General features: G+C 38.5%; 2 protein-coding genes and 1 long non-coding RNA gene across 17 annotated transcripts in view; 2 read left to right on the forward strand and 1 right to left on the reverse strand.

Annotated features, from left to right (window-relative positions):
- Positions 1-9,546, forward strand: part of raph1a (Ras association (RalGDS/AF-6) and pleckstrin homology domains 1a) — a 63,298-nt gene extending 53,752 nt beyond the window's left edge. For all 4 annotated transcript variants that reach the window (XM_042730968.1, XM_042730971.1, XM_042730969.1 and 1 more), the window contains 8 exons: positions 411-532; positions 1,350-1,415; positions 1,532-1,675; positions 2,980-3,090; positions 4,684-4,782; positions 4,878-4,998; positions 5,118-5,257; positions 6,432-9,546. In XM_042730968.1, the coding sequence (XP_042586902.1) occupies positions 411-532; positions 1,350-1,415; positions 1,532-1,675; positions 2,980-3,090; positions 4,684-4,782; positions 4,878-4,998; positions 5,118-5,257; positions 6,432-8,534 (2,906 nt within the window). In that variant the 3' untranslated portion in view covers positions 8,535-9,546. The remainder of the gene's footprint in view (positions 1-410; positions 533-1,349; positions 1,416-1,531; positions 1,676-2,979; positions 3,091-4,683; positions 4,783-4,877; positions 4,999-5,117; positions 5,258-6,431) is intronic.
- A 4,316-nt stretch (positions 9,547-13,862) lies between these two features.
- On the forward strand, positions 13,863-15,370 carry LOC109096646. Its single transcript, XR_006155581.1, has 2 exons — positions 13,863-14,188; positions 14,393-15,370. It is a non-coding gene; the product is annotated as an uncharacterized LOC109096646 (long non-coding RNA).
- The window catches only part of abi2a (abl-interactor 2a), a 39,520-nt gene continuing 28,535 nt past the window's right edge, over positions 14,799-25,783 (reverse strand). For 2 of the 12 annotated variants that reach the window (XM_042730975.1, XM_042730973.1), the window contains 7 exons: positions 25,529-25,678; positions 22,941-23,059; positions 21,411-21,635; positions 19,989-20,147; positions 19,428-19,514; positions 18,185-18,358; positions 14,799-16,822 (listed from right to left, as the gene is read on the reverse strand). In XM_042730975.1, the coding sequence (XP_042586909.1) occupies positions 16,647-16,822; positions 18,185-18,358; positions 19,428-19,514; positions 19,989-20,147; positions 21,411-21,635; positions 22,941-23,059; positions 25,529-25,678 (1,090 nt within the window). In that variant the 3' untranslated portion in view covers positions 14,799-16,646. Of the gene's footprint in view, positions 16,823-18,184; positions 18,359-19,427; positions 19,515-19,988; positions 20,148-21,410; positions 21,636-22,940; positions 23,063-25,528; positions 25,679-25,783 lie in introns of all 12 variants that reach the window. The other 10 variants (XM_042730974.1, XM_042730972.1, XM_042730980.1 and 7 more) reach the window with 6 other exon arrangements.

Raw genomic sequence — 25,783 nt, forward strand, 5'->3', positions numbered from 1 at the left:
CAGTGGGTTTTATGGTTTGACCTATTTTAAATTTGTCTAGTGCGTGCAGTTTGTTACTTACTTTCTAATCTTAAATGTCTTCAGGGGACTTTCCCCTCCATGAAATAGTCCAAGGGATCTTTATAGTCTGTAAAGAGAGCATGACTGTTGCAGCAATAATTTTTTGGATAAATGTCACTTTTCCTTACAGACCATCGGATCTCTTGTAGACCTGTTTACTTCATGATTTAGACATGGACTACTAAACCTATCTTTAGTTCACAATCACTTTATTATACATCAGAATGTGTTTTTTAAGGAGAAATGAAAGTGCTCTGCAACTGTAAATGGACGAAGTGTCCAAAGATGTTCTCCTCATTGATTTTCAAATGGCAAACAATCTTCATACTGGTTACACTTTGTTTTTCCAGAGAGAATCTTTGAGGACCATGAGAACCTGGTTGAGAACTTGCTGAACTGGACCAGGGACAGCACCAACAGACTGATGTTCATCGAACGCATTGAGAAATATGCACTTTTCAAAAACCCTCAGGTAATACTACATATAATACTAAAGGTAATGCTAGTATATATACAGGTTATACTAGTAATGTAAAATCTGTCAGTAGTGCCAAGGTCTGTTATAGCAGAAAAATATGGTTCCATACAACTTCTACACTACATTTTCACACACTTTTTACAAGTCTTCTGTATTGTTAAATATTGTGTACACTATTGTTAAAACATTTGGAGTTGGCAATTTTTTTATGTTACTGAAAAGTAGTATCTTATGCTCACCAAGGCTGCATTTATTTAAGCAAAAGTATAGATTTTCAGTGAATAATGATTTTATTTTCATTATTACAGCATTTATGTTTTTGAGTGAACTGTCCCTTATTGCCCATATATTGACTAGATGTGATGTGCAATTTTATCACCAAAGAATAATAATAAATATGCAGGAGAAAGGTGACTGAGTTTCAGAGTGACAGTGATATAGGTTTGTTCTTTATAGATGTTCTGCTTGTGCAGTGCTCTATGGATCAGTAGTTTTATTAGTGTATGTGACTAATGTAGGTCAATGTCATGTAAATGCTGAGCTATAATGAATAATTGATCTCAGCAGAGGCTGGTTGAAGTGTGTTCACTGTTCAGACGGAGTCTCTGGCTGCTGTTTTGGCCATTTTAAAACACCCCTGACAGACCGTGCAACCCTAAAAACAAAAAGTCATTCCATGTGTTTACTCACTTTTTCTTACATTGTGTTTTGTTGAAAGTCTGTTAAAATGGCACAATCAGATATCTAAATATAGTAAACCTATATAGTCATAGATCACTTTAATATCTCCCTGCATCATCTGTTTCCTCAGAACTATTTGCTGGGGCGTAAGGAGACGTGTGAGATGGCAGACAGAAATAAAGAGGCTCTGTTGGAGGTGAGACAGACTGTGAACCTACTTACACACACATAATTACTTATTTAGGTCATGTCAGGCATGTTGTACTCACTGGAGTGACTGATAAAGGTGTTTGTGCGTGTGTTTTTGAACAGGAGTGTTTCTGTGGAAGCTCTATCAGTGTGCCTGAGATGGAAGGGGTGCTCTGGCTCAAAGACGATGGCAAGAAATCCTGGAAGAAGCGCTACTTCCTGTTACGAGCCTCTGGGATATATTATGTGCCAAAGGGTAAAGCCAAGGTCAGTCGCGAGTCTCAATCTTCTGTTGTCTCATAGTCTGTTTGCTGTGAATCAAAGATGTTCAAAATGTCAGAACATTAAAAGGCGTCTTATGAAAATCACATTTCTTTAGGCTCTGCCAAAACAAGAGGGGGGAGGGGGGGCATCATACTTTTTTCAATTTTTTTTGTTGTTGTTGTGTGTAATAAAAACATATACATACACTGACTTGTTTACAATCAAACTGGGCAGCACTAATCATAAATCTGTGCATAGTGTTAGATTACTATTAAGGATTCAGTCCCAGAACAAGATGCTCCATGATCTAATCCACTCACAAACTGAATGATCTCTAAAAGCATGAAAAGAGATTCTGGGATTATGTGCGCATATGACTGAGATGATTATGTGCACAATCACATATGCTCGTATTATGCATGAACTTAAGTGTTCACACATATATGTGCAGATACAATATGAAGCCTGAGCAGTGATAATACACAAGAGCTTTGTGTGAATGTGCAAATGTGTTCGAGGTTTGAGAGCTGAAGCATGAACACACTTGCTGTCAGTAACATATAATAATTCCTGCACTTTTCAAGAGATAAAAGGCCTGCTGACTCTGTGCTTAACACATCCATGTCTAGAGATCAGTTAATGAGTTCAAGTTCAGAGCAGATATGGGCCAGTGACTGCTCATTATCCACAGACCACAGGGAGGCAGAGGGTGATCGAGAGAGAGATAAAAGAGCACATCCTCAGGTCAACATTCTGGATTTGACAGCTGCTGCCCATCTGCATCACTAGCATACTCACATCCTGTTTCATACTTAACACTGATGCTTAACACATGACCCGTCTGAATCAACATGAGACAAGTACAGAATCTCAGTTCTTTAAAAAAAAAAAAAAAAAAAAACCTTCAGGACCCACTTTTGTGCACTAATTCAATGCACTTTTTTACCAATATAGTGCTCCCCCTAGTGGATTCAACAGTGAAGTAGCATTTTTTATTTGTTTATGGTTGCTTATTTAAAAGCTAATTTTAAAAACTAATTTTCATTGTCACAATATAAGCAAACAAATGGATTAAACAGCAGGTCTGGTGTGTGGCATGATGTTTTAAAAATAATGATAAAATAAATGATCATTCTGAAGATAGTAAGAGATAAGATGCAAGCAAATGCATGTAGACAATCTATTTATAATTTGCATTAGTGTTATTACCAGCATTCCCTGCAGGTGCACTCACAAACAAAGATTTTCCTTTGTTATGTACTGTACTAACACGTAGTCTTTTCCCTTCCATCCTGTGTCATCTGTAGGCCTCTAGAGACCTGGTTTGCTTCCTGCAGCTGGATCATGTTAATGTGTACTTGGGTCAGGACTACCGCAGCAAGTATAAAGCCCCAACTGACTACTGCATGGTTCTGAAGGTGAGGGATGACAATCATCTTTGTACATTGTATCAGACATTGCAGTTTTATGCGGTTATAAAAATTGTCTAAAAATATCAAAGTTTTAAAGGTGCAATAGGTGATGGTCTTCAGAAACACTTTTTGTTATGCTGGTTGATAGTTTATTAACATTGTTGATAGTCTCTTTTAATTTAAGTGGTGTATATTTATTTATGTGTTTTATGTATTCTGTGGAAGGCGTAGGATTTATGTGTGTTGCTTGAATCAAAACGCCTGTTCCTACCTGCCTGTCAACGTATGTATTTGCATACCTCTGCGCACCCGGTTCGCACAGACATGATACGTCATCAGTGCGATCACATACTCTGTGCAGACAGAGCGAGAATGGCAGACAAAAATCAACAACCTGATCTTCCTTCCTGGTATTGTAGTACTTTTACTAACTGTACTAAAAGTTTTCTCACCGGTAAATGACTTATGATGTATTGTAGTAATGTTGTCTCTGCTCGTCTGGTCTGTGTGTGCGTTCATGCGTTCAGGGGGTGGGGCTATGGACGGCGATTTGCAGGGAGTGTGGGACGTTCACTTTCAGTGCTATCAGGCAAAAGTTAGCATTTTCTAAGATCTCCTACTGCACCTTTAATTCTTTGTTGTCAGATGTCAGTCACACTGCTTTGTTCCTGAAGAGGAAGATGAGTTAAAACCATGTGCTCTTAAAATGCATTTACTTAATCGACTAAAAAGAAATCTGTAAGTAGCAGAAGCAGTAAAACAAGCATTTGCCTGTCCGTATCTCTAGAGTTTATAATCATTTCCCAGATTTTCATTTGTCTGTATGGTTAAAGCAGACAGCAGTCAGAGGTTTTTGCCAGAGAACATTTTAAGCGCTGGGATCTGTAAAAGCCAGATCTCTGTCTGCATTACAATTTATGATTCTGGACTGAACAACATATTTCTTCAGTTTGTGCAGACACCCTCAGAAGGAAATCAAAGCCACAGAAGTGAGACAAACATAAATATAGCCTGTTTTTGGTCAGTGTTTTGCTTTCCATTGACATAACTTATCTGCTGTTGAACTTATCCAGAGTTAAGCCAAAGTTTTGACTACAGCATAAAGGACTGACCACACTGCAGTTTATTATTGTGAAGAACTGCCTACTTAGACAGAAAGAGACCATCTGAAATGTGACTGAACAGTATGTCTTTTACGCTCCATTTAGAGATGAGTTCATCTGAAACAGTTTATACCTTAATATTATACCAGACAATCTAATTCAAATTATGGTACAACATCAGCCAGCAACCAACAGCATAGAAATCACACAGACATTTGATCCCACTTTGGCATAGAAGCATTTATTGTATCGAACTGATACTGAATTGAACTTTGTTTTCAAGGATGGTTCAAAATTGCATAAAAGCCATTCAATCAGCTTTACTTTTTTGGTAGTGCTTGCAAGTTTTGTGTTGAATATGCATCAGACATTTATTGACAGACTGTGAGCTAGTTGTGGCTGAATTTACTCTGACCATAGTCTACGGGGAAAAAGTCTTTACACACAGACTATAAAATGCATCAGTATAGGTAACATCTCTGATTTTGCCACACAGCACCCACAGATTCAAAAGAAATCACAGTACATCAAATACCTATGCTGTGATGATGTCAGAACGCTGCATCAGTGGGTTAATGGAATACGCATTGCCAAGGTAACATCTCGTTATGATGACATCACCCTGCTTGATGTATAATGTATATACAGTAGCTAGGTTTTGTGGCTGAATCTCTGTGATTTGTAATGCAGTATGGGAAGCAGCTGTATTTAAACTACCAGGAAGCCATGAGACGCACAGAGGCCGCTCATGACTGGTCCTCCCTCTCCAGCTCCAGTATCAAGTCTGGTTCCAGCTCCTCCAGTCTACCAGGTGAGTTCAGCAGAAATATAGAAATCTCAAATGAGACAGTGCTTGATATTTAACAGGCTTGTGTAATGTTGTCTGTGTTCACCCATTTACTCGACTTTGTGATTCGTTCATGCAAACAGAATCTCAGTCCAACCACTCCAGCCAATCAGACAGCGGTGTGTCCGAGATCACATCCTCTGGTCATGTGCGCTCTCAGAGTGTCGTCAGCTCCATCTTCTCTGAGGCATGGAAGAGAGGCAATCAGGCAGATGAACCCAAGGTGACCGTTGAAGAACTTTACTAGTCTCTTTACTTGCTCTGCTTTGTTTCAATCTGTTTCTTCATCATGGTGTCATTATCATCTCTTCTGTGTCTTAATCCATTTTAAAAGAACCATTGTTTGCAATATTATATTCAAGAAACAGGGTTCACAATATGTACAACACGCCAATCAGCATTCATCTGTTTTATATTAGTTGTAATGAAAACCGGAAAGAAAATATATGCATACACTAAGCAGAAAACAATGAGGTTTGTATGGTTTGATGGTGTCATTGATATAATTATAGTTCTGATTTTGTCCAGTTTAATTAAATTGCTCTGTCAGTGGAATTTGCTGAAGTAGGATATGGCATATTGTCACCTACGTCTTGGTAGTGTTAAGTTTAATTACTAAGAGGACAAGGGCAATTTAAGCTACAATTAAGACCCTTTGGGTAATTGTGGGACATTACTTGTATTGCACTGTCCCCAGATATATTACTTGTTAATTGGTCCCCTCTCTGTTTGTCTACCCAGGATGAGAATGTCAAGTCTGGAAAGGCTATACACTGGTGGGGATTGAGGTTAGGAGTGTGATAAAACCTCACACTCTAGCTGTTTATATTTGATATAATCCTCACATGTGAACCTCTAAAGCAACTAACCACTGATATGATGTGTGTGGTGGGCAGTTCAACTTAGTTGTTTTTTGAATGCTGGGTAATTGGGGACTGATGTGAGACTCCTACTGATATAGTTTTTGTTAACTGTGAACAGACAGCGCACTGGTGTTCTGTTTTGAATAACCTATTAAATGAGGTTTAGTGTGTGTTATAAATGACAGGTATTGTTAGAGAAGGTAAGCACAACAAAAATACAGGATAACTGTTTTTTATGCACACACTGAATTGCTGTTGTCTTAATTGGTGATTTTTTTTTTTGTCTGAGCTCTACATCTCAATGATTCTATGTAGTAAGAACAAAAGTGTTTGGCAGAGCAGATCTCAATTAATACTAACAGTTCTTGGCTCCCCCCTTAATACCTTATAACATTTCATGTTATTTCACACTTTTAATTGCACTGTCTGCATAATATCTCGTTGCACACCACTTATATCCTTCTAAACAATAAAAATCGATGTGAGCTAGATCTGTTCTAATTGAATAACTTTTGTCATTTGTCATTTCCACAGATGAGAATGGATGGCCCACCAGCACAGCCTGCTAGAGCCTCTTACCCTCTACAACTTACCCAACTGCCCCAATCTCTCCAATCTCGTAGCAGCTACAGTGGTGTGTCCCCAGTGTCCCCCTCCTCGCCACCATCTCCCCCACCACCTCCCCCTCTCCCCAACCCCACGCACCACTCCACCCCTGTTATGTTCACTAAATACAGCACCCTCGCTAGGTTGCAAAACATCTCCCAGGCTCCAAATCATTACAAACAGACCCCCTTATTGGCAGCACAGCAGCAACCTATGCCCCCAACACCACCCCCACAGTGTCTCAAACCTGAAATGAATAATATGGCAGATACTGCCAGCAGTCCTCCGCCGCCCCCACCACCACCTCCTCCAGAGATGCCACTGCCAGGGTCAGCCATGGCGGTGTTGAAGCATGCCCCCCTCAACCCCCAATACGCTGCCCTCCCACCTCCAGAGGAAGACCAGCTGCCACCCCCACCTCACCTACACAGCAATGGCTACTTGCCTCCACCACCACCCCCAGAACAGTTAAAATACCCACCTCCCCTCAGCACCAATGGGCTCCAGCAGTTCTTAGCTCAAAAGTTCCCTAATATGACCTATGACTTCTCACCTGTCCAACAAGATGAAGAGCCTCCGCCACCTCCTCCAGTGTGTTTCTCTCCGCCCCCTCAGCAGTCAGGTCCACCTGCCCCACCTAAAACATTCACTGGTGGTTTTCCGCCCCAAACGGCTCCGAAACCCGCCCACGGCATTTCCCCCATTTCCCCTGTGCCACCTTCTTTGTCTCCAACCCCTCCGGCCACCATGAAGAAACAGCAAAGCCTCTCCAGTGGTCACAGCCCCAATCAACCTCCACCCACCCTTCCCAAGCAATATAGCCTTTCTTCCAAAGCTGCATCTGTATCTGCCCCCATCTCTCCCACCCAATCACTTGTAAAGCAGATTGTAAACCAGTTCCCTGATGCTCCTGATGGATCCAAAGGTCCCATATCTCCTCCTGTGGTAAAATCCAAACCAAAATGGCAGCCAGGGGGCCAAGCTCAACCACTATCTCCTGAATTTCCTCCACCCCCACCAGAGAGTACCCTTGAATTCCCTCCACCTCCTGCTCCAAGTCCCCCTCCTACCCCACAGCCTTCTGGCAAGATTGGATCACCAATCAAGAAGTCCCCATCGACGTCATCAAATTCTTCTACTGGTTCAGGAGGGAAGAAGCCCCCTCCAACTCCACACCGCAACTCCAGTATGAAGTCCACCTCTTCTGTTGAGTACCAGGAGTCCAAGAAAGTGGAGGATTTGGTTAGCATGTTTGCCCAAACCAGTCAAGCCCCACCCAGCTCCTTCTCAACTCCATCCTCTACAACAGGATCACCTTCCAAGGACTCTTCCGCAGGTCCTCGTGCACCACTAAAACCAGGCAAAATCAACTTGGCTAATCTGCCTCTGGCTCTCCAGGGGAAGCCAGGTCAATATCAGCAATCCAGCTCGGACTTCCCCTCTCCTCCTCCCGAATGTGACTTTCCCCCTCCGCCGCCAGACTCAGAACTCCTGCCTCCTCCACCTCTCCCATCAGAACTGCACACCGGGGCTCCCAAAGTGGCCGTGGTGAACCCTCAACCCCAACACTCCTCCAGCTCCACATCCTCACGGAAGCAAAGCTCCTTGAAGAAAATGCCCCCTCCGACTATGCACCGCCGCAGCAGTGGCCCACCCGAGCCACTTGCCCTTTCTCCACCTCCTCAACAAATGCCTCTGTCCTCTTTTAACTCTCAGATCCCACCAACTTCCCCCAAGGCCAGTCTGTCAGTCCAGCCCAACTTCTTGGAAGACCTCAACAGAACTCTCAAAAGGAAGTCCATGACTCGACATGGCTCCCTCACGTCCTCGAGAATCTCGGGCAAGCTGGAGCCAGTAACCACCATGGACGATATGGCCCTTCCGCCCCCTCCTCCAGAGCTGCTGCTGGGCCAGCAAAAAAAGGGCGGATATATGAGTGCCAATATCTCAGGCTATGCAACGTTACGGCGGGGTCCTCCGCCGGCTCCACCCAAACGGGACCAAAACACTAAACTGACAAGTGATTGGTAGTTGGGACATGTGCTGAGTATGGATATGCCACTCTTCTTTTCCACATTTATTTTCAACAGCAGTAACGTCTGCATTAAAATACTACTCATTTTAACCCCAGATTATAACCACAATATGAAAAAGCCAAACCATCTATACATAAGCTTCTCTGCGTATTTGTGCCGCTTTGCTTTTAAGTGTAGCAGATATACAAAAAAATAACAAATCTGAGAAAAAGAGACTGACTTCGTTATTATAGGTACTGCATGGACACTGCTGTGAGGAAAGTGGATAAAATATATATGTGGAACAGTGGGGTGGGAGGGAACTTGTACTTTTTTATATGAAATTATTTAATACCTGAAATATATTCTTATTTTAAAGTTTAGTTTTGAAACCCTTGACTGTAAACGTTAAACGTGAATAGAAAATCAGGGTTGTTGAACCGATGCTTGTGTGTGTGCGTGCGCGCATTTCGTCTGAGTGATTTGGTTGATCCACTCTCAGAAAAACAGCAAGGGCCTGGCCTGGTAATAGTGCTGCCCTGGCTTGTCAATAGATGTGCAAATCCCAATGAGGGAATAGCACTTGTGTAGCATACATTCTAAATGAAGTATTCTACCAAACTTTCCACATTTAATTTAAATGGTTTAGAAACTTCCACTTAAAATGTCAAGAAAGTAAAAAAACAAACAAAAAAACAGCTACCATTGTTATTGATAAATCTGTTATGTTGTGTCGCTGTGGACCCTTACTTTTCATGAAGATGTCCAAATGTTAGACAAAGATGAAAATGAGCCTGTTGCCGCTTGAGTACATCTCAGCGTGTAGCTGGCCTGTGAATGGGAAGGGATGTGATGTCTGTTTATGTTGGTTACATTGCTATCTATCTGTACATACAGCTGCAGTTCCTGACTTTATCAATGTGCGTTAGCTCTGCATGGGTCAAACACACACTAGGAAGTGATGTCGTTCTCCTTATTTTAACCTCTGTCTATACTCAGTGCTGTATTAAAGTGTCACATATCTGGAACATCTATTTCTCATGTCATGGCAATGCCACAATGTATTGACGTTAATCTAGCATGCATGCTGCCATAGTATGGTTGCCTAAGATTGAGCACTTTGTAGGGTTTTAAGACCATAGCCACAAAATAAAAGGTGTCATGTCAAGTTTACCTGACTTACAATGCAAAAAATTCACTGTGTGCCTACTATCATTGTCATCCCTCTATCAAACTTGAATGCGTATGTTGAGAAAACATGTACCTGTTAGTTTTGCATCTCCAAAAGACTTTCAGTTTGAAAGGCTGAGCAATGAAATGTAGGAACAGATAGAGTTCTCTTTACAGGGAGGAGTACAGAGCTAATGCTGCTTCTTAAAGTCAGGAACCTTTAGTTAAATAAATGGGGAAGTAAATGTCTGTTACATTTAAACTGAACAATATAAATGTGTAAATCACACAGAATGTTGTCCAAGTTCTTATTTTGATGGTCCATTATCATCATACAATTAAAAGCTTCTTATGCTGAATCCTCTGATTTACAATGAATAACAATGTTAGTCCATTATGGACCATACGCTCTATATTATACATGGATAATGTTTTAAAAATCTACAAATATAGCTAGCTACAAATATGTGTTGCACACGTTTATATGTCTGATTAAACTATGATGGAACTGTAAAAGAATGTGGCTTGGGTTGAATGTTGAACAAGAGACTAAGGCTATACCGCAGCAATTAACTACACACACTTTTAATTTTAATTTTACATATTTAAGTTTATAAGAGACACTCCTTGTTTGTTTACCACAGAATATACAGATATACTGTATAAGGAGATAATTATTTGATTATAGTATTTTCTTGGTTGAAAATGTATCTTTTTAAAGCAAAACAATTTCGTGGAAAGTTACTGTTTTATTTGAAACATCAGTTGGAGGTCTATCTGTTTGTCTGTCTATTTTAATCACATTTTATGAAATCACGGTAGTAATCTGGAACAGTTAAACTCCCTGAGTCCTGAAGACAAAGAGCTCAGAGGAACCCGTCCTGTCCGCTGGATAATGACCTCTTCACTGCTGGACTCAGAGCTGGACCCAGAAGCAGCTGTATCAGCCAGACAACTGATGCCCAGAGGAGCTACAGAAATGCTGCCAACACGCACAAGACTGGAGCACAATTTCTTTTACTTGAGAAAGAGAAGAAAAGGTGAGAAATATCTTGGTATGATGTTGGTATTATTGAAGTGTATGTGTGACCTGCAACAACCAGAAGGGAGACAGTAAAAACATTTAACCTTGTCTTACCGCAAGACGTCCCTGTTTGAAATCTCAACTATTCCTGTATGGTCTCCTGGTAGTATATTTCAGACAGACTGTCTCCTTTATTCTGAAATCAAGCAGGAAATCATATGTATTATCACGTCCCGGTGTGATCTTCGATGACAAAGATCAAATGAGTCTGTCATTTAATCTGTTTAATACTATTTTGAAAGAATAGCATTTTTAATGTTTGAAAAAACAAGAGAAAGCATCACAGTTTGTAATGGTTTCACTGGTTATATAATGGGAACTGTGCCTGTTGGTCTCTACTGGAAATTGGTCGCCTTCTATCGGTGGCTTGTTAAAATCACTAATCTTAATGGAATATGTCTCAAAATACAATGGTTAAAAGTTGATGTTTGCCATGTTTATAATGGTTTTTATAGAGAAAACATTAGAATTTTTTATTTTTTTGGATGGTTTATATTGTTGTTTTTTTTCAGCAGGGAGGTCAACTTCCTTGATTTTCTAAGTTATTTAGGCTATTTAGTAAGCTGACAATGCGTGACAAGCAAAATAAAAAATAAAAAAATAATAAAAAAAAAACAGAATATACTCTTATTGAAATCGTTTGTCAGAAGTTACAAACTCAAACTTTAGGCTAATAAAGGCCCGTTCACACCAAGGACGATAAGTATAAAGATAACGATAAAGATATAGTTCTAAAAATCGTTTTCAGTATTAAAGAACAGCAGAGTCCACACCACAACTATAACGATAAAGACTAAGAAAAACGATATCGTTGGAATCACTTTCAAAACGATTTTTTTCCAGCTGATGAACGATAAAAAATTGGCAGCCAATCAGAATCGATCCTGCTGTAACGAGCTTGAGAATTTAAAGTGCCAGACGAGCGTGCGCTTAGAATAAACAGAAGATATCGTTCGCAGGTGTGGACGCTAATATCGTTATCTTTATAGTTATCTTTATATTTATCGTTCTTGGTGTGAACGGGCCTTAAGCTAAAATTAACCTAAATTTATGAAGCTTTTACTTTGAAGCTTGCCAGACGTCAAGAATGTTGTGTTTAATAACTTTTAATAACTTAATAACTTTTGTGTTTAATAAAAACAGCATACGGATTTGAAGCTGAACGAGGGCAAGTAGCTATATATTGGCCGCATAATGTTTGTTTCTTTGTAATTTTTTTTTTTTTTTTTTTTAGCGAGGGTGAAGTGTAACCCAGTTCTTTGTTGACTTGGGTTCATATAACCACTAGAGGACAGCAGTGCACTGTGAGAAACTGCTCGAATTTTGCTGATTTGTTGTTGGCAGATCAAATAGAAGCATTTTGTTCTTTCTTTTTCACAAAAGCACATATTATTATCAGCAGGCTGCATTTATTTGATAAATTAGATTAGAAATATTATTCCAGTTTATACCATATTTTTGTATTTTAAAATACTTTATAATTTTAATATGTAATTATTCTTGTGATGGCAAAATTGAATTTTCAGCAGCCATTACTCCATTCTTTATTGTCATTTGATTCTTCAGAAATAATACATGCTAAATTGCTGCTTAAAAACATTTTGTATTATTATCAGTGTGGAAAACAGTTGAGCTGCTTAATATTTTCATGGAAACTGTAGCCTATTGTTTCCATGAACATTTTGAATAATATTGTTTTCCAAGATGTTTGGATGAATAGAATGTTCAAAAGAATATCATTTATTTAAAGCAATATTAGTATAGGCTAAATATCCCAAAATATTTTCTAACTTTTTTGTAAATGCATTTACTGTCACTTTTGATCAATTTAATGTGTCCTTGCAGAATAAAAATATTAATTTCATCTTCTGCTTAAAATAAGGGAGAGAAAGAAAGACAGAAAGAAAAAGGTCACTCAGAAAAAAAAAATCTGTCACTGGAACAGTAACTTCTCTTGTAGGAACTATTACCTCAGGTATTAATATGTAGGTTTATCTTTAATGTACTACTAATATGCATCTTTTAGGGGAGAATAAGAGAGAAAAAAAAGTTACCTCTTAAAAAGGTACTGACAACTTTTGTACCTCTTTTCTGAATGCTGAAAGGTGTACATTACACATATTAAAATATTTATATATATTTTCCAGACGTGCAATAATGATATTAAGCACTATGATTGTTGATGACTAAAGGATTGAAGTCATTATTACATCCATATAATATTTACAGTGATTCTTTATTTAGATTAAATCATGAATGTTTTCTTACCTGAGACAGAGCAGCACTGAATGAAGATCAGCAGAATGTAGGCTGGTGTCATCTTTTTTCTGTATTTCTGTTGTAACTCACTTTTGCTGTTCTCACTATGTGAAGGGATTTTTCTCCACTAAGTAAACAATCTTCCAGTGATGTAATATTACAAGCCCTGCCTTGGCTTTAACCACGAGTGTAAATGCTTTGGAGTTTTAATTGAGCTTTTCATAAGACCTGAAGTCATTGTGGTTCAGAGTCTGAAAATGCTGGATTATAATTTCACAATGGCTGCATATATGTGGCTTTTGAGATGTCAACATGGCTTGAGCAAAATTATGTACATAAAAAATTTTAAACAATGATTGTCATGTATTTTTATCATTCATTGTCCTTAATTTATACATAATTTTCATCAGTGGTAAATTGAAATTCAGAGACATAGGATGTGTTTGAGCAGCTAAAGGGAGCCACAAGAGACTGAGGTGGTTGGACTGCAGTTGTGTGGATTATTATTATTATTTTTTATTTTTTTGTAATCAACTCCCATTCTGACGGCACCCATTCACTGCAGAAGATCCAATGGTGAGCAAGTGATGTAATGCTACTTTTCTTCAAATCTGTTCTGATGAAGAAAATAAAAACTAAACAAATTTTCATTTTTGGGTTAAGTATTCCATAAAGCATTCAAAAATCAATCATTAAAAAAAGAAGAAAATGTTGAAGGTAACAAAACATTTTTGGCTAAAAGATTTAATTAATTGTATGAAATTATATAAAACATGGCAGCCTGCCAAAACCTAATCAATCCTTTTGTCCTGGAAACATTTTTTTTTTTTTTTTTTATAGAGTTTAGTATAGCTGAATCTTGTCTTAATGTGGTTTTATTCACTTGTTACCAAACCGTTATAGTAAAATTATGACAACAGTGGAATTTCTACATTATCCGGATTTGAAACAAACGTACAAGTAGTTACTGAGATGTAATCCTTGGGCTATAACTCCAGACTCACGTGGATATCATCTATATAACAACAGGAAACCGGAATGATCAATATTCTGCCGTCTCTAAAGCATTTTTCTCTCCTCACTTTTGATTCAGACTAAACAGAGCTGCTCATTTGATATCGTGTTTTCACACCATGGACACATTTCACGGAGCTGAGGTTTGATTTTCACACTTCCACACAAACATTCACTTCCTCTTAGTTGCAGTTTTTGCTGTGTGAATACTGCAGCTCTATTTATTACTTTAAAAATAAAATAACACTATATAAAGATGTGAAAAGGCCTGTATAAGATATAAATATGTTGAGAATCTCATAGCTTCATCAAAGCAGAATAAGTGCTCTTCTTCTCGGTCTCTGCAGCTAACAGCCTGTGGGCGTCTGAGTGTGCAAACCTCCAGCAATCTTACGTACGTCTCAAGCCATCTGGACCCCTGTTCGCTGCCAAGTTACGCAAGTCTGAAAAAGAACATGGGCGTGTATCCCAAACATGAGCTCTGCAATATAACACCACCATCTGAGGAGAAGACATTTCACTATAAACTCCCGCAACACAAGACAGCATGGGAAGAAGTCGAAAAAAATTGTGCAGCTTACCATAAGCACAATTTTTCACTTTTGAAAAATATCAGGATCTATACACTTTTGTGTCCATTTTGGAAGAGCAATCAGACAATTCACATGGAAAGTTCTAGTAACGGGGAAAAAGAAAGTTTACATTTAACGTTAGAGATTTTGCACATTAGTTTCATCCACTCACACATGGAAATTCTGATGTCCATACTTTTATTTAGTTATATATAGACACATATTTGCACATAAGAATATAGACTTAATGGGTTTAATTGTTTACAAAAATTACTCTTCATTAAAATATCTGTCAACACTGGTGTTTAGAGTGATGTGCTTTCAGACAGAGGTAAATCATCCCTCTAAACATCACATTTTGCTAGGTATTGCTGGGTAGAGAGAGAGATACGCTCACTTAGCTCTACCCTGCTTTAAACAACCTCCATCTGTTCTTTACATAAGATTCAAATGAAAGTTCACTATGGAGACGCACTGAAGGCTGGCTTATTTTAGGATCAGCAAAATGAAAACTCTTTTAGTAGCTGGAGAGAAAGAGATCCGTGATTGTCAAATAGTAGCTTATACACATTTCAATAATACTACAAAATGGCACAATATATTGAGCATAAACACTTAAAGAGCACCCAGATTAATACTGTAATGTTTGGACTTACTGTCCATGTAACATGAATGTCTCAAACTGGGTAGAAGAGGTCATCAAGAACAAAAACGCGATGAACTAATTAAATATGGGGTTCTAACACTTTTTAACATTTTTTTTTCGCAACCTTTCTAGATGATCATGCTTATTGGATGATTTTTCAATGTCAGGTACTAACATGAAGGAATAGACAAACTATATTATTGTGTAAACCTCTCAAAATGTCCCACAACCAGAAAGATGTTTAATGCAGGCATAGTTGGGGTTTTAACTGATGAAATATTTCAGAACAACTGTAGAAAATATTTAGAAGACTGGAAATCACTAGTTTAACATTTCCAGATATTTCAGGTTTTCCATGATTGTGGGAACCCTATAAATAAAATGTGAAAGGAAAAAAAAAAAAGAAAAGAAAAATTAAATGTAAATAAGTTTATTTTCATTAAGCATGCAGTCTATGAAGCACTACATACACTTATCAAATATTAACCAAATGGTTAGCATCATGACAATATTTAAATGTAAAACAAACAAAAAAAGTAATAGTTTTAAGTTCACAAGGTTATTAGATATGTCTAGTACTGCATGTGTGTTGGGGCTGACCGATTCTCATGGAGGGGGGAAATGAATAAACATATTAAATATATTTAATAATTCAGTTAAAAAAGTAAAACCAAGGTGAGACCTTTGTGCAAATATTTCCTATATCATCAATCTGGCTCAAACTGATTTTAATTAGATGGGAGAGAATAAATCAAACAATTACTTAATCAAAACACTTTACAGAGACAAATTAAAAAACCTTGAGCTGTCACAATATTTAATAAATAGAAAGCTACTTCTCTATATTCACTCTTTCGGTTCAGTTCCACACTTTCCTTGTACCTTAAAACACAACATGGATGTAATGAACTCCTTTTTTGAGTGTGACCTCACTGTAAAGCACACCCTGAACCCACCTCAGGTCGTTCAAAAAACAAATCCATTTCAGAGACATCAGTCAGCCCCCGTGCTGCCTTCCAAAACACTGCAATGCTGTGGAATGACCAAAGGTTAAGATATATGGAAAAATAAAAAATGTACCCACACTAAATCTAGCTTATGCATATCCTGAACTTCAAACTCTGTATCCTTCATTCAACAGTAAACATATTATTGGCTTGTATTCATATAATGTTATATATTTCTCTAATAGTGTTTCCTCAGTCCTTGGTGCAAAAGTCTGGATGTTCAGCTTCACATCGCTTCCTCTTTTCAGTTGCACCTCTCATCTCTGAAGTCTCACGGCGTGTTATTAGCATGGTTTGTATGCACACATGCACTCTTCTGCAGTGTAAGATTAGCGCTGGTGGGCCTCGAGGGTTGGGGGAGAGACTGAGGACACTCTCACTCCGTGTAGTGCATGATGGACTCTACGTAGTTTCCAGGGAAGAGTCCTGTAGTGCCGCTCATTACACCTTCAAACCAGCCATCATCATTCTTTTTAATGACATAGATGATGGCCCCCTCCTGGAAAGACAATTCATCTTCCTTGTCCTGCATGTAGTCGTAGATTGCCACCACTGAAACAGGAACAACAAAGAGACAGTCAATTTACAAATTACGAGGCCCATGTAGATTTATTTTTGGCATTTTTGCCTTTATTATGATAGAACAGATCAGAACTGACAGGAAGTGAAGTGGGAGAGAGATAGGGAGCAGGATCAGGAAAGGTCCTCGAGTCGGGATTCGAACTCGGGACAGCTGTAGCGCAACGGGTCGGCACACTGCCCATAAGGTTATCGGCCCAAACCATGTGGGAATTTGAGTGCCAATCATTTAGTTCTACAAATCCCATGCGTTTTTGTTACATTTTTGTGCTAATTTGATAATTCTTTCAGTAATGAATGAAGTTCTATTTGGAGAGTAATTGTCCAAATGCACATGGGGACATCTGTAACAAATCTGCATTGCACCTCTGTGATAAATTTCATGCATTTGGAGAGTACTGTGATTCTACTAACCGAGGAACACATGGTCAGTTTCATGATTGTCAGCTGTAAACAGCTGTTTATTATTGTTGGACAATTAATAAATGTATACATTTTATTTGAAAGTAGGAAAATAATCTCCTATTTATTATTTTTATTATTTAAATACCCTATTTTAAAATAGGAAAATTTAAATGCTATAATTTAAAAAGATTTTGTCTTGCATTTTATCTCTCAAATAGATGGATATCATTTTAAAAATGTGGAAACGTGCAGAATCAAGTTGATCCAAACTGTTATTTACACAAGGTAAACATCTGACCCAGCTACTTGCTCGACTAGTATAATCAGTTGTGCATGAACTCATTTATATTAATATACATAATAAATATTTAAAAACTTTGATACCATAGTAATAGATCATTTTAAAAGTTTACATTATTTTTTATTTTTTTCTTAATAGCTCCTAATCACTGCAGTGGAGCGATGACAAAGGTGCAGTAGATCTTAGAAAATGCTAACTTTAGCCTTAGCACTGAAAGCGAACGTCCCACCCTCCCTGCAAATCGCTGTTCAAAGCCACGCCTCCTGAATGCACAAACGCAAACAGACCAGACGAGTTTTGATTGGACAAACATTTCTCGATCCTACGCCTTTCCAAGAATATATAAAATCATATACCATATAAATGTATTTAGACCACTTAATTTAATGATTGCTATCGGGATGTGAAGAGACTTTTAACCAGCATAACAAAAAATGTTTCTGAAGACAATCACCTATTGCACCTTTAACATTATTCTTGTAAACAGTTTACTGAATTTTATTATTAAAATTACCATTTTTTTTAAATGTGTCCACAGTACCGTGAAGTGCAGCAGTTATAATACAGTAGTTACCAGTGGTCAAATAGGATTTACAAACCAACATTTCATCAAAATATGTTCAGTGTACCTTTCTCCAAGTATGTTTGTGGAGCCCAGGGTGGGTCTTCTTCAGCGTAAGGGTCACTGTATTCCACCACAGAAGACTCCTCTTCCTCATAGTCTTCTGGAGGTGGAACTGGGTTTTGTGTCTCCTCAAACACCGGCTCTTCTGAAGGGGGAGGTGGGGGAGGCGCATCTGAAACTGTGAGATGAGAAATGAACAGGACACTCACGGACCAGGAATCATTTAGACGGTAAGGCCATGCAAGCTCATGGATCCATGCAGAAAGCACAAGAAGTAAATTATGATATGGATGTTTAAATGTTTTACTGTGAGAAAGAAACAGTGATGTAAGTTTGACTACTAATATTCTCAGACAGACAGACAGACAGACAGACAGAGCATACATGAATGCACCTGTGTGTAAAAAAAAAAAAAAAAAGAATGCAATCAGCCTGTCTTTAATATATCATACAAAAGGACTGTTTTGTATTACCTATGAAAATAATACAGTATGTACTGTAATGCTGGGGTGTAACACTACACTCGTGCATAACACAATTGAGTTTGGACTTGGTCCTTTAAAACTACAGAATTACGTTAGACACATAAGCTTGCACTGATTATATACATTTAAGAAGTTTTAAATATTTTACTTTATTTTATTAGTTTAATTTCTTAATAACACTGAATAAACATTAATGCTCATATATCTACAATATATTGTTACACCCATAGGGCATATGTAAAATTCTCTTAAAAAGGAGGGCTGCCTAAAACATTCTTAATTTTGATACCTTTAAATATATCAAAACTTAATTTTTGATTAATAATATGCATTGCTAAGGTCTTCATTTGGACAACTGTAAACGCTATTTTCTCAATATTTTAATTTTTTTGCACCCTCAAATTCCAGATTTTCAAATAGTTGCATCTCAGCCAAATATTGTCCGATCCTAACAAACCATACATCAATGGAAAACTTATTTAATCAGCTTTCAGATGATGTATAATTATCACTTTCAAAAAACTGGCCCTTATAATTGGTTTTGTTGTCCATGGTTACATATAACATAAATATAATTACTAATAAAGACTTTTTAATTTATAAAAACAGCTAGATTTTAATCAATTGACAGCCCTGAAACTAGGATATATTTTCATGCTTTCAATAGCATGTCTTGCGATGAGAAGCCACATTGAGCTGAGCGTGTGTATGAGTGTCTCTGAACGCAGGAGGGTCTCATCAGAGAAGTTCAAAGCCACTTACTGGTTTCCTGTACGCGAGCCACAAAACCCGTCAGTGGAAGCTGGGGTGTGATCTGCAGTACGGAGGGGGGAGGGGGGGCCACTGAGGCTAGTCCACAAGACCACAAAAAGCACAGAGAAACAGAGGAAGGGGGGAGTGTGTGAGCATGAACCAAGATAAAGAAGGTGAATGTGAAAGGGAAAAACAGAAGACAGTCGGCAGTTAGTTTAGTGTGCAAACACTGTCTGACAAACAGGAAGTGGTCACCTTGGAGCAGAAAGGATGAAGGGTGAATCTACACCAGCTAGAGAGTTCAAAGACTAACCCATTTATACATCAAAGCACCAATCTAACTATGTTAACTGCACATTATCATTAAGAACCTGATGAGAAAGATGTTACTACAAAAAATAAAAAATGAATGCGATAAAGCAAAGGTATGATGGTGTGTCAAATACAAATGTTAAAAGAAAGCAGACTGCAGGTTGGGGGTCCATGTCAGCAAACAAATGAAACTGCCTTTGACGAATCACCAGAATAAATATTCTGAAAGATGTCGGGTTTGAATAGTGAGAGCAGTACCTTGGCTCTGATTGTAATAGGGCCCTCCGTTCGGCTGGCTGGGGGGCGTGGAAGTCTGACCCGAGATTGAAGCCGGCCGGCGATACGGCAGTGAACCCCCCACTGTGGGCGCGACCTGCCTGGGGACGGGCCTGTTCATGCTGTAGAACTGAGGACCACCTGCATGAACAACACAGCCATGAGATGGAGAAAACACTGACTGCAGACTGATCACAAACATAACACCTTTATTCCCTGTTAACAGTCAAAAAATAAATGAGAGAACCGTTGAGAGGTCTACAGTCAGAACATTAAAAAAACAAGCATTTTGACATTGAGCGTGAATGTCATGAAAATGACATTTAAACTGATCTGGACTAAGGAGGTTTTCTCACTAGATCTTTTTGGTGTGGACCAAAGTACATTTGATAACAGCAGTACAATTTCACAAGGATGGTTCACAATCGCTATGAACAATCTGGCCTGTAGCGTGACAGGTTGTATGTCGGCACCCTGCCCACAAGGCTATCGGCACCAACTGGAATTATAGATTTTTCTAAGCCAAAACCTGGAAACAAGTATGCATTTAATCACTTCTGGTTCCACTGTCCCCAAGTCAGTTTTTTTATGTTTTTGGTTAAATGCCTAAAATAAGGTCTGTGGTCAATACAAGCTCAAAATATTTTCATGTTTTATTTTTTGATTATATGTAATTTTGATACGTAATATGTAATTCTTTAAAGCTTTTACATGCTCTTGACAAATTGTTCTAACTCAAAACTTTTTTTTTTTAAATAAGCATAATGGTAGTGGCATTGAAGTCATGTGATCATGGTGTACTTTATTTATACTCTACGTTTAGGTTTTTACTTTTGGCAATTGTATAATGACTTCATAAATTGATTTAAAAAAAAAGTATTTGTGACGAATATCCTGATGAATAAGAGGTGTAAAAATAATACATTTCTGCTGGCCACAGAGCTTATTTTTGGAATTATTTATTAACGGAAAAATCCTACTGTGTTTACGTCAGGGGAACCAGGTTGATGCTAACGCCTACAAAATTACATCATCACTGCAGGATTCCAGAGAAATATCAAAAACGATTAATCAACTTGTATTTAACTAACATGACACTCAAAATAATGCAACACGTAAAAAAAAAAAACTGTTGTATTCAAGCAAAAAGTTTGCATCTGTTTTCTCTGCCAGTGAAGTCGCAGTGGTACTTTTATCAGTGATTAAAACGACAATGTTTGAGTTGGAACAAACAATGAAAATGTATGAAAACAGCCTGAGAGACTCATGAGGAAGCAAAATGAGTAGGACACAAAGCCAAAAATTCACCAGAGAATAACGTGATGTATCAGCAGGTGGGTGATGAAACAAGGGCAGAAGGTGTGACTGATGGGCTGGAAATGGGCCGGACAGTGGTGGACTCACCTGTCCCAGGGTTGGTGCTGGATGTAGCACTAGCTTCAGCTGAAGCGAGGGGTGGTTGAGAGGGAGGAGAGCCATTATCTGGGGTCAGAGAGCTCTCAGTGGAGTCGGGGTGAGATTCAGGGATTGAGGTGGGGTTGGCTGAGGGTTGTGTGGGGGTTAAATTGGAGGACGTAACAGAAGGCTGAGAGGAGTTAGTTGGAGCTGAGGGTGTGCTGGCACCAGCAGCTGAGGGGGAAAAAAAAGGAGAGAGGGGAGGGAGGTTGGAAACCAAATGAGAAATGCTTTTGCATTTCGCTTAAAGGGAACTAATGTGGGGCATGCCAGAAAGATGTCTTGCTTTAAGCCCAAAGTATACTTTGTTTTTGTACACATACGCTAGCGTTTGCGTGGTTACAAAAATCAGATGGTGCACGTACTATTCTGGTGACAAACTTTGTGTCACATGCACTGTGTGTATTCCCTCACATATGCATAAAAACTGAAGCATACTTTGGCCTTAAGTATCAGAGAACATGACAGAAAAAAGACTGAGCTTAAAATCTGGTCACAATTCAGCTTTTGTGAAGACCAAGTATATCAGTGGCTGCTAATCTTGCTCTTGTAGGGCAACGTTTCAGCATTTTAGATCAAGCCCTAATTTAACACACTGGAACTAGTTAATAAAGGTCTTCAGGATGACTAGAATCTTCCAGGCAGGTGTGTTGAAGCTACAGTAAGCTCTGCAGGACAGTGGCCCTTGAGGATCAGATGTATATGCAAATCTCATTCAAAAATTCCTCGTTTCAGTTCAGCCAAAAAAAATACAACAATTTAAACATTTACTTATGTCATCCAAGATGCTTTTTCAATGCACAGAAATAAACAGTAAATTGAAAAATGTACAAAAGTACCGTAAAAATAGTGTATTATATTTTATTGTTCCTCTAGCTCCAACAACTTTTTAGATGGTTGTGGGATCAATTCCCAGAGAATACATTGGAAACACACGGGGAAAAAGTTACTTTGGATAGAATATAGGTTGATAGCATATATAAATGGTATATAAATGTGAATGTTATTATACCAACCTACAGTATATGTACATTTTCTGAAGCTATACGATAGTTTTGTGAAGACCAATATTTCAAGCAGTTGTTCACTGGAAATCTTGACTGAAAACTACAACATTTACGATACATTTGAAAACATTTTTCTAGCAGTTAAAACCATAAAAGGGCAAGAACTACATGCATTTTTAATAAGTTCTTGCTTGCATCATCAAAAGTTTTTCTGTGGAAACTGATCTCATTTTGTGTTCCATAAAAACAAAAAAATACAAATTTGGAGCAACATGATGGTGAACAGATGAAAGAATTTTATCTTTTGGATCAACTATCCTATTAAATGTTCTTAGCATTTGAATCTTGATTTAAAGCCAGTTATTAGCTCATACCAAGCCCTTTTTATAACTGATCAAAAAACAAATGACCGCAGCCAGACTGCAAGTGGTATACGTGTTGTTAAGTGTGCTTTCTGTGATGAAGATGTCACCTGGAAAGGCGCTGGGTGGAGAGGGTGTGGGAACAGCGATTGGAACACCCACACTGCCGCTGCCGCTGTTTTCACGACTGCTGCTGCGACTGCTGGGATGACTGCCGCCACTGCTCCCGCTGCTGAACACACGCTAAAGATTACACACCTCACACACACGTGTCTCATGTTATACACATACTGACATCCAAAGACTACAAAACAGATGAATCATAAGCGCTCTCAAACACACACACATCATACAAACAAAGCCACACAAACACACACATACATAGATGAACCAACAGCTCACACACGACAGGAATACACACATCAGCATGGGTTGGTTCAGTGTCTATGACATAAAGAACATGATATGGCAGCATTTGTGAGTCACAGAAAGAAGCACACTCATAGCCTGCACTCATACTGAATACACAAATGCTGAGCACATGGGGCACAGACTGCATGAGCTCATGTGCTTGAGATGCAGAGAAAGAGCAAGAAGAAATCCACAAATCAATCAGTAGTGAGATGAAGGTCCTTGAGACACTTTAAGATGAAAAGAAAGACAGAGCAATGCCAGGCAAATATAGAACTGAAGCAGATGACAAGACAGTCATTAAATGGCTGAAGAGAAAAACTAACTGTCAGCCTCTTTAGAGTTAGCAGCAATAATTATTTTCTTAGTCCACATGAAATAGATATTAATCTAGTCTTTAATGCATATTATTAATGCATATTATTCTGACCTTGCAATTTTGATCAAAATGTCAGCTTGATCATCCAGTGAAAATGATTCTCTCTGGCGACGGATGCTGGATTTTTTCCTAATTATTTAATTCATTCAAACTCTTTTCTTGAGGCCCCAAACTAGTCACAGCAAAATTCTTTTTTATTTTTTCACTTAGGGGTACAAAAAAAAGTTTGAAATATGTAAGCAGCGATTTACTGTTAGCTTACATCCCATCATCGGTAGTTCAAAGTTTAAAAAGCTTCTGAAAAGTTAACCCTGGCAAGCTGATTTGAACTCCCAAAACAAACTCCTTCCTTTTGGCCTAATTTTTGTTCGAAATGACGTCACAGCAGTTCGATCTTTGATTTCACTTGAAGTATATCAGGGTCTTTATGATCGACTGCAAGCTCACATTCAGATCTGCCTCCATCCAATCAACAACCAATGCATAGAACCAAGTCCCCTTACATCGCAAACTTAAAGAAAGCCTATTTAGAGCCATTAAAACTTGTTGGATTGCACAATATTTGTATAACAATTAAGACGTTTGAGATAAAGCATAACCAACCATCTTTCCAAGAGTCTATCTTTCTAATTAAATCATAATTTTCTGTATGCAAAATACGTATTTTCTATTAATGGATTTTTTGGGGGGGGTGAATTAAGGCCAAGTCTTTTCTTGGCAGTTTTCATGAAATTCACCCTTGTAAGCTCTAAAATTATGAGGGGAAAGGAGATTTGGACACAACACAAAATCTCCATCCTTAAAGTGCTACAAATCCAATGTTTCAGGATCATGTGTGTTACCAAAGTAACAAAGCTCCAGCAACTTTAGATGCAAGTTTAAGGCTGAACTCTGTTTGATGATATTTAAGTGTTCTCAAACATGAATTTGAATATATTCAAATCATCAGCCCTTCTGAACTTAGGGAGGGCACGAACATTGTTATTTTTGTCCAAGATGTTCAATAACATTTCCAACTGGCAGACAGATGGGAGAGGGCTGGGGAAAACAGCACCAAACGCTCTTTTTCAGATCCTGAAGTGACAAGAGGTAGTCGTAAAGAGCATACGAGAGGACTTCAGTATACATTCACTGTTTAGGGTGAAAACATGAGAAATGATTAGGATTGTTTTCAAGCTGAATAGTGTATTGAATAGTGTTCCTGCTCAACAAGTAAAAGATAGGACGCTAAAAACAACAAGGTCAGAGTTCGATTCGCAGGAAACACACATCATAAAATCGCTTTAGCTAAAAGTGTCAGCCAAATGCATAAATGAAGACGTTACAGGCGTCCCTTCAGATGGCACAGAGATCAAAAGAGAACAAGTGAGAGTGGTTACATAATTTCAGACACAGCTGAAAAGGTCTGACCTTCAAAGGAAAAACCCGGAGAGAACTATCTGCAAGAGTCTATCTGTGCTTGTTCTGCAATGTAGTGGACATGATCTTTAAAATCCTCAGGAAAAATCAGACAAGAAAGGAAAAGTTTAAGATGGGAGAAGAGAAGAATGTCAGAGAAAGAGAGGCTCTGCAGTCATCTGAGAGCATCTTCAGGCGTCTTTATCCTCCATGACTGATGTTGTGTTTATGTGAGCACTGCTAACGTCACTCGCTACTGGTTGCCAAGGTTTCAGATTATGCAATTGTGCAGACAATCAGCGATGCTTGTTTTAGAAGTGCTGAGGAAATGCGATGTCTGTGTGAAAGAGCTCTGCAGCAAAACCAACTAATCAATGTTAGCTAATAAATACATGTGCATTCAGTCACTATAGGTGCCAAAAGGTCCCAAACTGCTTTAAGTCAGTAAATACAGACATGCATGCACATTGAGAGCAGTGCGAGAGATTTGGAGGATGAGGGTAATGGTACCTGTAAGTGCGGGTCCTCTGATTAACAGATGCAGTGCGCACAGGACTTTGCTGCAGAATGGGCGCCATATTGCGTGTGGGGCTGGGGACATAGTCATTTGGCACCACCGGAGGCCGCACTGGCTCAAGCGTTCTGTAGGGGGAGTGTCTCCTGTCGGGAGAGACAGCAGGTCAATAAACTTGGGAAAACTTAATCAGACAATTACTAACTTAGAAAACTTAAAGCTGTAGTCTGTTTTGGCTCTTTGTCACCATC

Source organism: Cyprinus carpio, chromosome B9 (genome assembly GCF_018340385.1).
Source record: "Cyprinus carpio isolate SPL01 chromosome B9, ASM1834038v1, whole genome shotgun sequence".
Lineage (NCBI taxonomy): Eukaryota > Metazoa > Chordata > Actinopteri > Cypriniformes > Cyprinidae > Cyprinus > Cyprinus carpio.